General features: G+C 32.0%; 3 protein-coding genes across 7 annotated transcripts; 2 read left to right on the top strand and 1 right to left on the bottom strand.

Moving 5' to 3' along the window:
• The first annotated feature begins 1,964 nt into the window (after nt 1–1,964).
• Nucleotides 1,965–6,540, top strand: LOC113873055 (ferredoxin--NADP reductase, root isozyme, chloroplastic). Of its 2 annotated transcripts, none has more exons than XM_027511032.1 (5): nt 1,965–2,263; nt 2,577–2,633; nt 3,369–3,701; nt 4,055–4,274; nt 5,787–6,540. In XM_027511032.1, the coding sequence occupies exons 1-5, from the start codon at nt 2,237–2,239 to the stop codon at nt 6,284–6,286; spliced, it is 1,137 nt and encodes a 378-aa protein (XP_027366833.1). In that variant the 5' UTR covers nt 1,965–2,236; the 3' UTR covers nt 6,287–6,540. The 2 variants fall into 2 exon arrangements, with proteins under 2 accessions (XP_027366833.1, XP_027366824.1); XM_027511023.1 differs by having other exon boundaries at nt 2,030–2,263; nt 2,574–2,633; nt 5,787–6,501.
• A 747-nt stretch (nt 6,541–7,287) lies between these two features.
• Nucleotides 7,288–8,019, top strand: LOC113853065 (proline-rich receptor-like protein kinase PERK7). The gene has a single exon (XM_027483512.1). The coding sequence runs from the start codon at nt 7,334–7,336 to the stop codon at nt 7,820–7,822; it is 489 nt and encodes a 162-aa protein (XP_027339313.1). The 5' UTR covers nt 7,288–7,333; the 3' UTR covers nt 7,823–8,019.
• Nucleotides 8,020–8,919: 900 nt separating this feature from the next.
• On the bottom strand, nt 8,920–15,497 carry LOC113873020 (probable ADP-ribosylation factor GTPase-activating protein AGD13). Of its 4 annotated transcripts, none has more exons than XM_027510965.1 (9): nt 15,388–15,497; nt 14,534–14,635; nt 13,480–13,561; nt 13,233–13,308; nt 11,820–11,983; nt 11,428–11,557; nt 11,027–11,143; nt 10,801–10,896; nt 8,920–9,395 (listed from the first exon to the last, which is right to left on the bottom strand). In XM_027510965.1, exons 2-9 carry the CDS (start codon nt 14,556–14,558, stop codon nt 9,114–9,116), a joined length of 972 nt encoding a protein of 323 aa, XP_027366766.1. In that variant the 5' UTR covers nt 14,559–14,635; nt 15,388–15,497; the 3' UTR covers nt 8,920–9,113. The 4 variants fall into 4 exon arrangements, with proteins under 4 accessions (XP_027366766.1, XP_027366783.1, XP_027366776.1 ...); XM_027510982.1 differs by having other exon boundaries at nt 9,020–9,395; nt 13,480–13,587; nt 15,388–15,486; XM_027510975.1 differs by having other exon boundaries at nt 9,020–9,395; nt 14,534–14,603; nt 15,388–15,467.
• Nucleotides 15,498–16,561: the final 1,064 nt, after the last annotated feature.

Genomic DNA, 16,561 nt, shown 5'->3' on the forward strand with positions numbered 1-16,561 from the left:
GTGTTCGAGTGAGAATGTCTATAATATAATAAGATTAATTTTTTGAATATCAAGTTTTATAATATAAATTAAAATTTATTATTTTAAAAATGAAGTACTCAATGAAATTATTACTTTTTAATTTATTATATCGTATATTTTAAAATTAAAATTATTTAAGGACGGTATGTAAATTGCATTTTCTTTAACTACAATAATTTTAACTTTTTTATCTATATTTTTATTAATTTCATTTTAGTTTATAAATTTTTTTATTATCTTATATAAGTTTTTAAAATTTTAATGAATATAAATATATATATATATATATATATATATATATATATATATAATCTTAAATAAACTTTCAAATGCTTTTATAAATATTTGTTAAAACTATTGAAATTAAGCCTATGAAGGTAGAACCCGTTGAAAAGTGTGATAATTGTGGTTGCAACAACAAGTTATAGTTTTGAATTTGACATCATAATTTGGAGAGGAAGTAAGGAATGGGGAAAAGACTTTGCCATAAGTGATGTAATTAATCTAGAGTATGTTTGGGAGAGAGTTCTTGAAGGGAAAGAGAAGGAGGGCTTATTTTTATATTTTAAATTAATAATTTTTAAAAATAGAATATATAAATTAATATAATAACAAAAACTTAATATATTAATAATATATTTTCTATCCTAAATAATATATACTTGTTTAAATATAAAATTAAAAAATAAGTTTTTCCCTTCAAAAATTATTTCCTAAACATATCCTAACATATTGCAACAAGAATAAAAGACGGTTACAAAAATTAATCTAATTAGTATATCACATTATGTAAAATGACATTATTTTAATATTTAAAAATTATTTTTTATAATAAATATTAACACTAAATAATTATTAGTTCTCATTCTTTAATATTACTTGATAATTTAGGAGATATTCAAAAGGAAAAAAATGGAAATACAAAAAAATGGAAAAGATTTATCATTTTTTTAATTTCAGTTTATTAAATTTATTATAAAATAATAATTGTCGTGTCATAAATTTCTTAGATAAAAGTTTAATTATTTTTTTTATAAGAGATATGTTTTTTTTCCTCAAAATAAGCTAAGTATTAAACATAAGTAATAACTTGTTTGTTTTATAGCTGAAAATTAATTTTTTAAATATAATATTTTAATAAAATATGCAATTTTAAATAATCTCTCTCTCTATATATATATATTAATCATAATTAATTTAATGATTTAAAACTTTGAAAAAAAAAAAAAAAAAAACATTGAGTATCTCTTCCAACCTAGCATACTTTCAATTCCAAAAAATCCTTTGAATTTAATGATAAAGGAATACCTTTTACTGAATACTGAAGCTTACAATTCAGGCAAGCTAGCTCTGCGAGCCTATGCCAGTTAGTTAAAAATTACAACACCTTATAAACATATAATTTTATAATCAACGTTAACTTATATTTCAAGAACGTATATTAAAGGCTAAAATAAAATTATCTAATTAATTATTAAAACTTATTTTATTTTTGTGCTCACGTGAATAAGCCCACACCAGTATGTTTTTTTTATGCAAATTTAATATAATTAAAGTAAAAAGTAAACATTTATTTAGACCTTAACTTTTAGTACCCAAACACTACATATAACATCATAGATGGGATGGGGATAATGGGATTGGGTCATTTATGGCCTCTCACGGACGCAACTAGTAATGTATTATTTAAGGTAATTTTTATATAATTTCTGTTTTTTTATTTAAAATAATTAATATTATATTAAATATGTATATTAAAGAACGAAGAAAAATAATTTATTTTAAAACAAATATGATATATTTTTTATTATAAATATAAATATTTATACTTTTAAAATAATTAAATAAATATATAGCATAATCTTTCAAATTTATAATGACGAAACACTTTTATTTATTTTCATTCTTAATATAAAATTAACATATGGTCGCATTTATTTTTGAAGAAAAGGAATTAACTAATAACCAGTGGGGGTTTGAAGTGAGGGCACAAGGGACTAGTGGAGACGGGAGTGACACTCCGAGGAGCCAAGACAAAAACCCGACCTTTCCCTTTCTCCAAAGGATCATCAAATCAAACCAAACCTCTGTTAGAAGTTGTAACAGTTGTTGTTGTGCCACCTTATATTAAGACCCATCAATAAAGTTCTTTGCTTTTCAAAACCCCTCTTTGTTCTGCTGAGACACTACTACACCCTTTTTTGTTCTCGATCTCATGATGGCTCATTTGGCCGTGTCTCAGGTGCATCCCCTTCACTTACTTTGTTTTCTTTACTTTCTCATCATTTTTGGCTTCCCAGAATAAAAGGGTCACACCTAATGGAATCAAATTTTCACCTTTTCTTTTCTTTGTTTATTTATTCAGTTGTTGTATCTATTTTCTAATTGGGTTCTTAAGTGGATAATGAAGACGTGTTTCTGGAACGTCAAAGCTAAAAAAATTTAACCAAAGTGGTGGTTTAAAATGATTTTATTTTATTTTTTCGTTTCTCAGTTACTGAACAAAATTTCATTGATGAATACTATAAGTCTAAAACTTTTGTGGGTTTTAGCAGATGGCTGTAACTGTTCCTGTTGGCAGCGATTTGTCTCTGAGAAGATCTGCGTTTAAGGTTTGATAATACTTCTGATTTTTTTTTTGTCTGCCTTTGACTTTGGAAACGTGGTTATTTGAATGCTTCTGCTGGTTATGTCATGTTAAATTATAGATCTAACTGTCTGAAGAATCCGTAGTTATGCTAAATTTTTATGATTATTTTAATTTGGGATGGCTGTTAAAAACCGTGGGGGATCAACTATAGAGATTGGTTGTTCATGTTTCTTTCCGAATGAGTTCAGAAGAAACTATGTTTTACCATCCGTTTGATTTGGTTCATTTTTGTACCTGCAAGACTGTGTTTTACTATCCTTTTGATTTGGTTCATTTCTGTACCTGCAAGACTGTAATGGTTGCAGAAATATTGGGCATAGGTTAAATTTTTATTTTTGGTCAAAAGAAGCAATTGACTGTTGTTGGTGTAGATGATATTCTACTTAAATTTATGCAACTGTTTATTTTTATAGTAGAAATGTATAGCTCTAGAGTTGATGTATTTTGGTTTTCTAAGTGCAGCGATGTTTTAATTAAAATGTGTACTTAGTATATGTTTGTTTATGCGTTTTACATCTTGTTTCTGTAGAGATACTTGTTTATTATTATTAATGGATTTTCAAGAGTGGTGTGGTGAACAATGATACTGAAGTTGTTAGAATGAGGGACTATGTTTACATAATTTTATTTGAAATTTAGCTTCCTGTTTGTGTTATATAATTTGTACTTTTAATGAAAGCTACATTTGATGCTGCAGGCCTCTAACTTAAGCTTTCGGGATAAATCATGGGCACCGGTATTTATTCTAGACTTGAAGGCAAACAACTCTTGTTTAAGAAGTCATCGTGTGATATGCATGTCCGTTCAACAAGCAAGTGTACCCAAAGTTACTGTCTCACCCTTAGAATTGGAAGATGCTACAGAACCTCCATTGAACTTGCACAAGCCTAAAGAACCCTACACAGCTAAGATTGTTTCTGTAGAGAGGCTAGTGGGACCAAAGGCTCCTGGGGAAACTTGTCATATTGTGATTGATCATGGTGGGAATGTTCCTTACTGGGAAGGACAGAGTTATGGTGTTATTCCACCAGTAAGTGACTTGTTAATGGTAGCCATTCTGTGCTTCCTCACATTGACTATTTTTGCCTTCGTATCTTTTGGATAAGTCAATTTTGACGGAAGGAGCTCATATTAGATATTTTGCACTGTTCAATTATGCGTCCTTTCCAGAGAAATTTAATATTACAAGTCATCGGCTGAATTTAAGCTGATTCTGGCTTCCCTCCCCACGTTGCATCTCAAAACTAAAATTCCCTTTTGAACTTATTAGTTCATTTAGAAAGTATTTTTGCTTTCTTTTGTGGGATATGATGTGGAATTTCATGCAGTTAAAATTGTGAAATGATTTTGCAACTTACAAGTACTGTTGTATGTGGGTGGCAGGGTGAAAATCCAAAGAAACCTGGGTCTCCCAATAATGTTCGACTGTATTCAATTGCTTCCACAAGGTATGGAGACTTTTTTGACGGTAAAACAGCCAGCTTGTGTGTGCGTCGTGCTGTATATTATGATCCTGAGACAGGAAAGGAAGATCCTTCCAAGAGTGGTGTTTGTAGCAACTTTTTGTGTAACTCAAAGCCTGGAGACAAAATTCAAATCACAGGTAAGATTTAGCTCTTTTTACTCCTGCAAAGGTTGATTTCTAATTTCTTTTACAACTTCTCAAATTTGTATTTCAATAAAATAATGCCTTAGTGCCCCTTGCTCAGTTGAGAGTTGAGACAGTTTCTATTTTCTATTCTATTCATATTTATACACACTTGTCTTGCTCAGTTGTCTCGTTATTCCTGTTACAATTGATGTGTCCTACACACCTTATATATGATGTGGCAGTTTTGCTAAGTCATACCTCCTCAAATTAATGCATGAATGCTTCATGCTGTAGAAACTTTTTTACTATAGAAAATGTAGCTTGTAGTAGACTACTTCTGATTTATCAGTTATTCAGTTATAATTTATACTGTGAATGGTAGACTCTGTATGTGAAAGTAGAACTTGCTTGAATGGGGTAAGTGAGAAAGCTTCCTAATCATGTAATAAACAATGATTTGAAATTGGACAGACATGGTGATTGGTGTGCTTAAATTCTCTTAACTTTGTAATGTTTGTATGCTACATTCTTGTAAACCATTTTTTACAATTTAAAACCCCATAAATTTCAAGTTTTTGTCTGTTGGTTAACATCAAACTCTTATCATGTGGAGCATGGTGAAGAAAAGTGATGAATTGAATAGCTAAGAAGCATATTATAGGGGTTAGATCACTGGTTATTACTTGACTGCATATCCATACTCCCATGAGTTAAGAGAGTCCTGGTTCAATGTTATTGTTATGCCCCTATCAGATTTTTGCCTTGTGTAGTTTCCATTGTCCATTGAATATAATGGTCATTCTTCCTTTCCTCTCCTTGAATATTCGTCTTTCTTTTTGGTTTGTTCAGCTCTACTTTAAAAGTTACAATTTTGTTTATATTGTTTGTCTGTGTTTTCACTCAAGCTACACTTATGTATGTCTGGGTTGCTTTGTGTCAGTGTCTAAGCAACATTTGATGTCTTAAAATTTAAACTAAACTTGGAAATTTGGTGGCAGACACATTGATCCTTGGGGATGTAAAGCCCCACCCTAATCCTTAAAAATCACAAATTTCGGTCATATTATATCCTTGAAAATAAACAAGGCAAAGTTTCTGCATTCTTAGGGGCTATTGTATGCAATCATTCTATAATTTTCTGATAGTGATAGAAAAGGATGCATAACAACAAAACCTAATTGAGCTCCATATTCTACACAAGGCAAATTATAGTGTTGATTTCCTGGCCTAGTTAGTAGTAAGTAGCCCCTGATGTTGAAATGGTATGGAGCATAAGGATGTATAACAAAACCCACTTCCTGGGCATAACAATGTCCTCCTGGTAGATGGCATAGGGATCTTGTATTTACGCTAGTTTGCTCCTTTTATTTCGTTTGTTCTTTTTGTCTTAACTTTCCCCTTTTACGGAAAATGAAGGATGTATAACAAAAAATGGTCTTAGGCTGTCAAGGATTTCACATTGTAAATGTTAGTGAATTTGCATCTTCATGGCTTCGAATTGAGTCATCTACAATCTTTTGGCAGGCCCCTCAGGGAAGATAATGCTTTTGCCTGAGGATGACCCAAATGCTACCCATATAATGATTGCCACCGGCACTGGTGTGGCTCCATTTAGAGGCTATCTACGCCGAATGTTCATGGAATCAGTCCCTACATTCAAGTTTGGTGGACTAGCATGGCTTTTCCTTGGTGTTGCCAATACTGACAGTCTTCTCTATGATGATGAATTTACCAAATACCTTAAGGATTATCCAAACAATTTCCGCTATGATCGAGCCCTTAGCAGAGAGCAAAAGAACAAGAATGGAGGCAAAATGTATGTTCAGGATAAGATTGAGGAATATAGTGATGAAATCTTTAAACTCTTGGATAATGGGGCCCACATTTATTTCTGTGGTCTAAAAGGGATGATGCCTGGGATCCAAGAAACACTGAAGAGAGTTGCTGATCAGAGAGGAGAGAGTTGGGAAGAGAAGCTTTCACAACTTAAGAAGAACAAGCAATGGCACGTGGAAGTCTATTGATATACTCTAGTGCAGATTCCAGAGTAGTTTCCTTTATCTGAAATGAGAAAAAACAAAACAATGCAAACATTTTCCTTTGGTTCTTAATAATTGCTTTAATTAATAATATTATTCATTGGGCAGCGTGAGTAGCTGTTCCTGTACCTTTTCTGTAGTAGTGAATCACAATGATATATTGTTCTCATGATGTTTACAGAATTGAAAAACCAAGTCACTGATGGTGGTAGAGTCATGTTTGGGCCATTTTCTGAGGGCAGCAAAATTTTTTCTTTGCCAAATTTATAATTGTCATGTTAATTGAAAAGGGTCATCATCCCTTTGAAAAAATTTTACCGACTAAACAGAATATAGTAAATAGGGAAATATTTAAATCCAATTTAATATTTATTTTATAAAACGGTGGGTAAATTTGAAAAGAAAAATAAAGTAAACTTATAGTGTGACAAGAGAAAGAGAAAAAATGAAGAGAAAAGCAATAATGAGGAAAAGACAAAGGAGAGAGCGGTGGCACGAGGACTTGATGAATCTCCGACAGTGACAGATACTTACGTTCCTTACCATCAAATACTTACCAGGTAACATCAATTGCTTCAAACCTAAGCTACCTCATAAACATACCACACTAAACCCACTTTCCATTTTCCGCTACCCCTAAAACGACACCGCATCCGTCCCCTTTTTCATTACAAAAACGGTTTTCTTAAATTAAATTGAGTTTCGACACTTTTAAATAATGATTTTTATTAAAAATATATCTTTAGTGTAAACATAAAAACTTTTAAAATTAACGCACTTTTTTTTTTAAATACTTTGTTTATTACTGAGTTATAAATTACATCAAACTGAAAGTAGAACCAAGTTATTTAATAAAGAAAAAATAATAATAAATTCACTTCATATAAAAATATCTAACGTACTCCGTCTTAAGTTTTATCCAAATTAAGATCAAAGACTGTGCTGAAAATAAAGTGTCGCAGTGTGTCTTTGTATCTGTGTCTCTATATATAACTTCATTCTCACTTTCATCTTTTCCCGTTGCGATTTGTGATGGCGTCGCTCTCGGGATTCGCCACCATCACGATCGCTCTACTCTTCGCCGGAAGCTCCGCCGGCAGAGATCTCCGGCCATCGGAGCATGGCCTCGTTTTCCAGTCCTCGCCGCCGGCAAATTCCTCCGTAGAGATGAGGTCCTTCTTCAACAGCAACAAGGGCTCTTCTTCGACCGATTCGCCGCTTCGGAATATCACGGAGTCCCTGCCGCCGCCGTGGTGGAGAAGCAGCGACGGCGGCGGCGGCGGAAGCCACTTGGGAGGAGCATTAATGATGGCGAGTTTGGTGTGCGGCATCACAGGTGGCGTTCTATTAGTGGCTTCGGCTTTGCTTTATCTGTTTAAGCACCGAAGAAAGCACAACCAAAACGATTCGTTTCGTGCTCATAGTAGTAATCATACTAATAATAATACTATTAATAATCGCAATTACAATAATAATAGTGCCAACAAGCTTCAGTTAGTGCCAGCAGTGCGTAATCATTGAGTTCTTTTTTCCTGCATTATATTGAATTCAAATTCCACTCTTTTTTCCCCTCTAATGTTTAATGTATGCAAAGGTGAAGTTAGTTGTGTAAATTTATAATTATGCGTTGTATATGCAATTTATTTATTTACTGGGTTTAAATTCTTTTATTATTGATTATATGTTACATTTGTTGTAATAATAAATTTAAGTACTTGGATTTTTTAACTGTTTGTTTGATTAGATCTTTTTAATTAATTTACTAATTATTATAGTGGCTGATCTAACCCTTTGCCTAATTAGAACTCAACGTGACCTGTCGAAGATTGTATGATTGCTAATAAGTTTCTTTGGGATTTCCACACTTGTGAGTCCAAACCGATTTTCAAAGAACCAAAAAGCCTTCGGCACCCCTTCTTGATCCAATAAAATAGTTTATGCATTAATAGAATGGAACAAAGGATACTTAAAGACATTTTTAGGAATATAATATAATTTAAATGGTTTAATATTTTAATAATATATCCAAAATAAAGTAGAAGTGTAAAGAATCTAAAGATTCGGTTTTGGCTGCCCGTTGTACCACATAATCCAGTAGTTGACTTCGATGTAACTTGAAATAGAATTTTAATTAAGTTGCGCATGGCTTTGTCTACAAGTGCTTGGCTGTGAGGGTATTCATTCTGTAACAAAAAGAAATGATTACACAATCAAGTTTACATTTACATATAAATAATTATGCATTTAAATAGTTTATCTTGTTTATACTTTTTATAATAAATATCAAGAATATTATCAGCTGCCCAATAATAGGAGAATATTTACTTCTAAACGTAAAAATCATCGAAGCACATTTTATTTCACGCAACAAAGTATTTTTTTTCCACAAAAAAGTATTTTCATATATGTTAGCGATTGTGCCGATTAGATTTGCACCGTAATAGAAACTAAACTCTAATTCTATGATGGTTATCTTTTAGAAAGTTATCAACTTGAAATTTTAGAACACTATTATAATTAGATGAACGCGCATAGTTTCTCGTGAACATAATTAGATGAACGCATGCACTGGTATTTACGCACAAAAGTAAACATGCGGTGATGATCAACGTATTAGCAAAACTATGTTCTCCTGTGATTTTTTTTTATCTGAAGAAAATTTACTGAATGTTTGGTCAGATAACGTAACAGGCATAAATTAAATAGACAAATATTTGTTCCTCTAGGGCGATGAGCCGATGAACCAAAAGCTGAAGAGAAAAAATTACAGAGATTTCATAAAGAAAATTATAGGTTAACAGCAATTAAGTACCTATTGATCAAGAGGAATCCACTCGAGTTCAAGATCTAATTCTCCACATTCAACATTCTGGAGCTTGAGCGACATCATTTGTTTAACTTTACCATCAACAATATTCACCGTGCTATCCTCAATAAGTGGATTGTCATCGGATTTTAACCATTTTCCTATCTGCATATCGCCAAACATTCCAGCATCTCCGAAGGCCATAGCAGATGTTATTAGTGACTGAAGATCAATGTCTGCTTCTCCCATTATATCATCAGCAGAAAATGTGTCATGATCAAATACTTTCTGCAACACAGCCAGTTGATAAGATAAAAGTGTCGTAATTCTCACCAGGAACAAATTAATTATCTTCTTAACCGCGTGCACAAGCATGGAAGGATTGAAAGAAAGAAAAGCAGCACACAACACACACAGTGAGATGCATCTTACATAAACACCTGAACACCCAGCTCCATAGAAGAAACCCATCATTGAAGGGTACAAACAGCCAATCTACCTCCAAACAAACCAAGAGATTTGTAGCAAAACTTCAATACTAACGGATAATTAAAAGGGTAAGATTTTCATTCAACAAGAGCTAGAGATGAAATGGACAAAACAAGAGGGGTGCAGCGGTAAGAATTCTCCCAACTTTTGCGTCAGGTGTTCCAGCCGTTTGGGGAGCCAGGTTCATTGTTTTTGTGATGGTCTATTTTCTTGTGAGAATTGAGTTTCAGAGTAGATTCGTAGAATCTATCAGTGAGATATCGACACATCAATCAACCAACTGCAGGAGATATCTAGTTAATTTAAGAGTTTTGAGGGCAACAAGAAGGAAAAGCACTTCCAGTCGTGTTTTTAATATTCACTTGAAGGGCAATGCAAGAGTAATAAAAAAAAAAAATTGCCTCCTCATCTACTCTGGCATGATTGTACCGGCGCTTCTTAGACAGACACATCGAAGCATAACTTCATTGTTTTTCCCCCTCACTGCATTGCCGTTTCTTTTTCTCCCATTCCACTAAATAACAGTATTCCTGATTGCATCACATCTCCGACTCAATCTAAAACTCACTAAACATGATGTTGACTAGTAAAGGACTAATATTCCAAGCACAACTGAAATAAGGCAATTTTCTAGAGGAAATATTATTATATATTAACCAATTTTTTACTACACATCAAATTTTCCTTTTTCCGTTCCATCATGTTGAAAAATGCAAGAAATTATATTTTGTGGAGTTCTTAGAAAAGCAGGTCATTGGCTATAGACAGAATTGACAAGGAAACAAAGGAACAACAAGAGGCTGTGAATCGACGGGCAGAAACTTTCTATTTCTATACCTAAAAGAGATATCCCAGTCAATTATTAGTTATCATACCAAAATGACAAAGCAGGTAAATGAGGGATGCATAGACATGGATACTGTTTATACAATTTCTTAATTCATTTTTTTTTTATAAATTCATACTTCTACTTTCTGGAAAGCTATTGTAAGTTATAACCAAACTACGTACTGTATTTAATTTCCAACAGCGAGAAAGGATGTAAAGGTAACTTGGTTTCAACACAAGAAAGTGGTTTTAAAAGGTAAAAAATGTTGCATGTTGAGGAATGAGAATGGAGGAACACATTTTTCCTCAATAATGTGGCTCTATATAATAGAATACACAAATTACTGTTGTTTTTCACATCAAAATTCATTCATACCAATTTCAGTGGTCCATAGTGCTCAGGAACAGACAGCATATATTCCTCATTCCAGACTGGATTCAAGTTACTCCTCACAATAGTTGTCTGGACAGTCTGTATGCATTAGGCAATACCACCAAATCAATTTCAGAAAGAAAATTATCACAGTTTATGATTTTTCAACTATAAATAGAAGATACAGAGCAAAAGGTGCCAAGATCATACAGTGACAAGAACAACCAACCTGCTGGCCAAGGTTCAAAATAACATATGGATCACTTGACTTTATATCCCTGATTGCTAAATTTGTGCCTTTGATCACTTTCACCTTCAGCATTCCAATAAATTGTACCATACCTTCCTGTTGTTACCACCGATGTCAATCACAATCTAAGGAAATCACTCATGAAAATAACTGCATCGTCATTGCTGCCAAACTGACGAAGTTGGAAAATGCAACATGCTTCATCTCATATATATTTAATTATCTTGCATTAGAACACTTTCATCTAGTACAACAATGATTCAAATCAGTGGAAATCTAGTTCACAACAAGATGCATACTCCAATTTGGTCCCAATATTTCTCCCCCGATGATAAAAGTAGTCAGATAATCAAAGGAACTAATGCATAACATAAAGTTACCATTCTCTGTGAACTACTAGTACTTTTAAAACTATCCATAAAACTTTTGGAAGAACTTGAATCTAGACTGCTCTTTCCAGACACAATGCGCAAACTTGGTTTCAAAAATTCTTGAAGTTCATATTTTGACCTGCACTCAAAATAGTCACAATTAAAAAAGAAGTTAATAAATTATAGCATTCACCTGACTAGTTCAAGAACAGCAGAAAGTCAAGAAAATAAATGACTAAGCAAATGGGTCAAACAAATACCCGGAAGAATCAACAACCTTCACAATTACCTATTTCATGGTGATGAGATACAAAATTTTCAAAATGAACCAAGAGGCTTAGAATGGGAGATATACAGTGCATTGTGACAATTGACATAGTGTATATGAAAACATGTCTCACCGAATGAACTTTGCACGCTGCTCGTGACCAGCATCTGCTCCAGGTTTAGTACATCCTTCTGGAATATATGCCTCATAAATTGAATTGGCAGAAGCATTTCCCCCAACTTCAATCATTGCATCTATTTCATCGTCTGACCAATCATCCAACGTCACAGACAAAACCTGAAAGTAAAGAATAATGCTGTCAAACAGATGAGTTCAGCATTCTTTCCACTCTTAACTTGATAAACAGTAACAAAGCCCACTGAAAAAAAATAGATCAATTATAATCATCAGTCATTTTATGAACATGTGGCTTACTTGCATCCCAAACCTAAGGTTATCTGTTTTAAAAATTCACCCTGAACATAAACCGTAACAGTCTAGGCTAGTCATGGATGTGCAAAAACAAGCTTCAACAACAAAATGAAAACCAAGGCTGAAACTGAGGTGCAATTGCCATGACTTACAAATTTAGTAATTTTCAATTTTGTATAAGCTATATAGTACCTCAAAAAATACCACTAAAACCTATAAGATGCCTTATAAAAAGGACAGAGAGAGTAGTATTGAATTCCAATTCAATGACTTTGGTCAGACTAGGTAGTTTGCTACTTTGTTAACAAGGTATTATAGATATTCCTTTGCCAGTTTTCAATTAAATTGCTGGAAACTCAGTCCAGTAGTTGTACAGTTCCCACCACTTTGAGATAAAATTCACTTACCCTGTGAATCTGATTTAAAAATTTACACATGCAAGACATTAAATGATTTCACTTTCCACATTTTATTTTCAATAAAAAAAAAAAATACAAATCTGTATAATGTTTAGTCCAATTAAAATCAAATAACATATTTGTCTAGTAAGATAATGAACAGAAGCACGTAGCATAATACTGTTGTGAAAGGACAACACTACTAATACTTTGTTATTAATAATATAGAATATAGGCAACGTTCAAAAGTTAGACATGGTGAGTTAAACTTCCATAAATATGCCTATAATCATAAATTTAATTGACATGAGGATAGATGCCTAGTGATAATTTAACTTATGACATTGCTTTCGATTGCGAATGTAATATCGTGTAACTGTCTAATGCATCTATCACATCTAACTAAATTTCTTTGCAGAGAAACATGTATCAAATTTAAATAAAACTTGGATTGAAAACTATGAAAGTAATTGGTTTTTTTCCCCTTCATACCATGTCAATTCATTTCTTATACAAGTTCTGGAAAATAAAAAATCCAAACAGATGAATTATCAGTCTTTCAATTTGTTGAAGACAACAATGAGGAGATACTCAGTTCAAACATCCAATATTTCATGTTAGGGAAAATAAATTCTTAGGCAGCAATGCCTTCACAACAATGAGACAACCTGTGAGTGGTTTATCTTTTTTACTTTGGTACATGTGAATGGTTTTACCTTTGATATATGAGTACCAAGGCTTCTGTGCACACCACAGCATTTTAGGCATATAAAAACTCCAATGTTTGCAGATCTGAAAAGAAGTTATCAAAAAAAGAAAATTCAGAGTTTAAAAGAGTAATATTCATGAGGCATTATTATATTTGGCAAGCAATCAGATTCACAAACAGTTCACCAAAAAAGGTATGATAATGCCCATTGATATAAACCACAAACTTCAGAGTGAAAAAAATGAAACACTTACGCCCATTTGGGATCTGGAGCATTACAATCAGCACAAAAGCGATTATCACTCTGAAGCAACAAATCTTTCAATCTTCTTCTACCTGTAAACAACCTGCCAATCATTCAACTTCTCGAGAAAAACAAATGAAAATTGCTCCGGAATATCCCCCCAAATATACTTCATAGGTATTCTAAAGATTTTCAAAGCTTCAACAGCTAAGTTCAAAATTTTTATGACATTATTAGATGGAGGAGTTTGGGAGTAAAGGGAATGGGCGGTATTGAGTTTTTTTACTATAGAAAAAGAAAGGGAAAAAATGGGATATTATACTCCATTATCCCCATTCATCTTTTATAAATATAAATGTTTTATTGATTTCTCAATTTAAAAAATGAAAACCCTCCCTTCCCTTTCCCTCTAGACCCCTCCATCCAAAATTCCCTGATAAAGTATGCAATTCTTAACCAGATAAAGTTGCCATTCATAACCATCTAGTCAATAGCCATTTGCTGAACCTGAAACTACTTGAAAACTTAGATGGGCTCAAAGTATTAAACAACATCAGGAAGCTACAGGAAAAGCCAACCTAATAGGAGTGTCAGTAAAATCTTATGCCCTCAAGTCCTTCAAGAGTTGTGGCAGAAGAAAAAGGAAAATGTTATATTTCAAGAATTTTTTTGCCGATGAAAAAATAAGTTGGCCTGATTATTGATGCTTGGATAGATGATTCGTCCCTACTTCTTTATCTTATCTAAGGATTGTTCTTTAATCTAGCTGAACTCTTCAAAATTACAGCTTTTCTTTTTTTGCTGTATAGCATTACTCACAACAAAAACTCATCAGCGAGCATGGCATTTAGCGATAAATTGTGAATAGACCCAGTAAAAACTCTACAAATCCAAGTCATTACGATAGCATATGGTTAAAACACTTTTATGATGTACAGGACCAACCTTTTGCACTTATAAAAAAGGTCAGTAGAATGTCATTACTTGTCCTTAACCAACAAAATGTTATCCTCAGTTGTAAACACCTCATTTATGTATCACCACATTAGGTATCATAAGATTACCTGAAGCAGGCCTTGCAAGTTCCATTCGGTAATTATTCGTTGACAAACTTGAAGTCCACAAGCATCCAGGCTGCAACCTCTAAATTAGTCTTGCAAAACCACCTGGAACAGAAGAAATATCTGTTTAAGCAAAAAAATTTCACTGCCAAATTGTGTCAACAAACTAAGAACTCCACAAAATCCCATAACTGCAAAATTTGTCCACTACATTCAATCTTACACCGCAGGAACAAAAGACGATTTAGATAATCACACTACTAATAGAATAATTCCAGTAAAGAATAGCCTAATCTTAAGAAAAGGAAGAAAATAGAAAAACATATACAGAACTCAGTTATTGAAGTCATCTGCAGACATCCAAATTGTTTTTCTCACTGTTTACATATACTATCAGTATAAAGTAGCATACAACATGCACACTTATAATAGGTCAGTAGATAACAAAAACTATAATACTGAACACACCAACTTCCATAATTGCTCCTCCACACAAAACATAGATAAAAAAAAAGGGTACAGAGCATTCTCCATATTCATTTTGCAAGTAATACAAATCTCAAAGTAATCAAAGAACAGAAAATTAATATTGAAGCAAATTTCACATTATCTTTTACCTACAGCGAATTGAATAATGATGTGATCAGTGCCTAAAACAACCTACGAGTTTGGTCAAATTGATTGATTTCAGAACAGTGATCAAATTCCATTGAGGAAAATTCATGTGTGTTACATTTGCATGAAACGAATCGTATCATCTAGAAATCAACGACGTTGAAAAACAAATGAAAAAACGAAAAATTAGATACAGAATTGTGAGTGTGGAATTGAGATCAAAAGGAGAAAGTAAAGCTTACAAGTGAATGAAAGAATCGAAATGGCTGAATTTGAAATCGACAGAACGCGACGCGAGAGATGCGAGGAGGGTGGTGATGTTTTCAATGTCAAAATTGGATTATTCCATCACAACTACACAATGGGTTCACTAAATATTTTATGTTAGTTTCAAATATATTTTGGTTAATTTTATTCCAAAAAAGCTTCTAATTTAACTTTTCTGACTGCAATGTCCCCATCATATCTCATATTTTTCTTATCGTGTTATGATGATAGAATTAGTGCAATGTAGAAGAATGAAATTAGAATTAATTTTCATGTTTATATTATTATATTTATAGTAAAATAGTTAGTCCTTTTAAAATGGAAAATAATTGAAAAAGTATTAAACAAGTCTCCCAAAGATTAAAGTGTTTTTAAATAAATCTTTAAGAGATTTAAGCAATAAAATTAATCTTTTGAACTTTTAAATTATTATTACATTAATCGCTCAAATGTCATCAAATTAATCTTTAAAAAAATTAATGCTCTAATTAGTTTTAAAATATATATTTAATTATACATCTGTCATTTTTCACTTTTACTTTTTCTAGTTAAAATATTTAAAAATATAAAATATAATAAAAACAAATTAATAATTTAATAATCTAAAATAAAAATAAAATTAAACGGTCTCTTGAAAAATTAGATAAAAAACAACTTAATGATAAATTATTTAAAAAAAAATATTTAATTAATTTTTATAAAAAATAAAAATGATGACAAAAAATTTCTTTAGTAATAAAGTTAATACAACAATAAATTAAATTCTTAAAGAAGTAATTTAATTTTTTAAATAATTTATTTAATGAAGTTTGTATCTTTGAAATATCAACTGTACGAAATGGAACAGTTCTCTCCATTGTTCCAAACAAAGTCTTACATCAGCGGCCTGTCAAAATGTTCGACTCCGTTGCGTAAGCAATGAACCCATAACCATTAAATACGAGTTAAACACTTTTTAATATATTTTTTATTATTAATTAAAATTTATTAAAAATTAAAGAAATATAAAAATATTAAATTAAAAGCAAGAAAAATATTTTTTTTAATAAATTTTAGTCAAAATAAAAAATCTCACAAAAAGTGAGCGTTATTATTACTCTTTAAATATTCGTTTAGTTTCAAATTAATAAAATTAACTTTGATGAAATT

The sequence above is a fragment of the Abrus precatorius genome, unplaced genomic scaffold (genome assembly GCF_003935025.1).
Source record: "Abrus precatorius isolate BTA unplaced genomic scaffold, Abrus_2018 Scaffold10, whole genome shotgun sequence".
Taxonomy (NCBI): Eukaryota; Viridiplantae; Streptophyta; class Magnoliopsida; order Fabales; family Fabaceae; genus Abrus; species Abrus precatorius.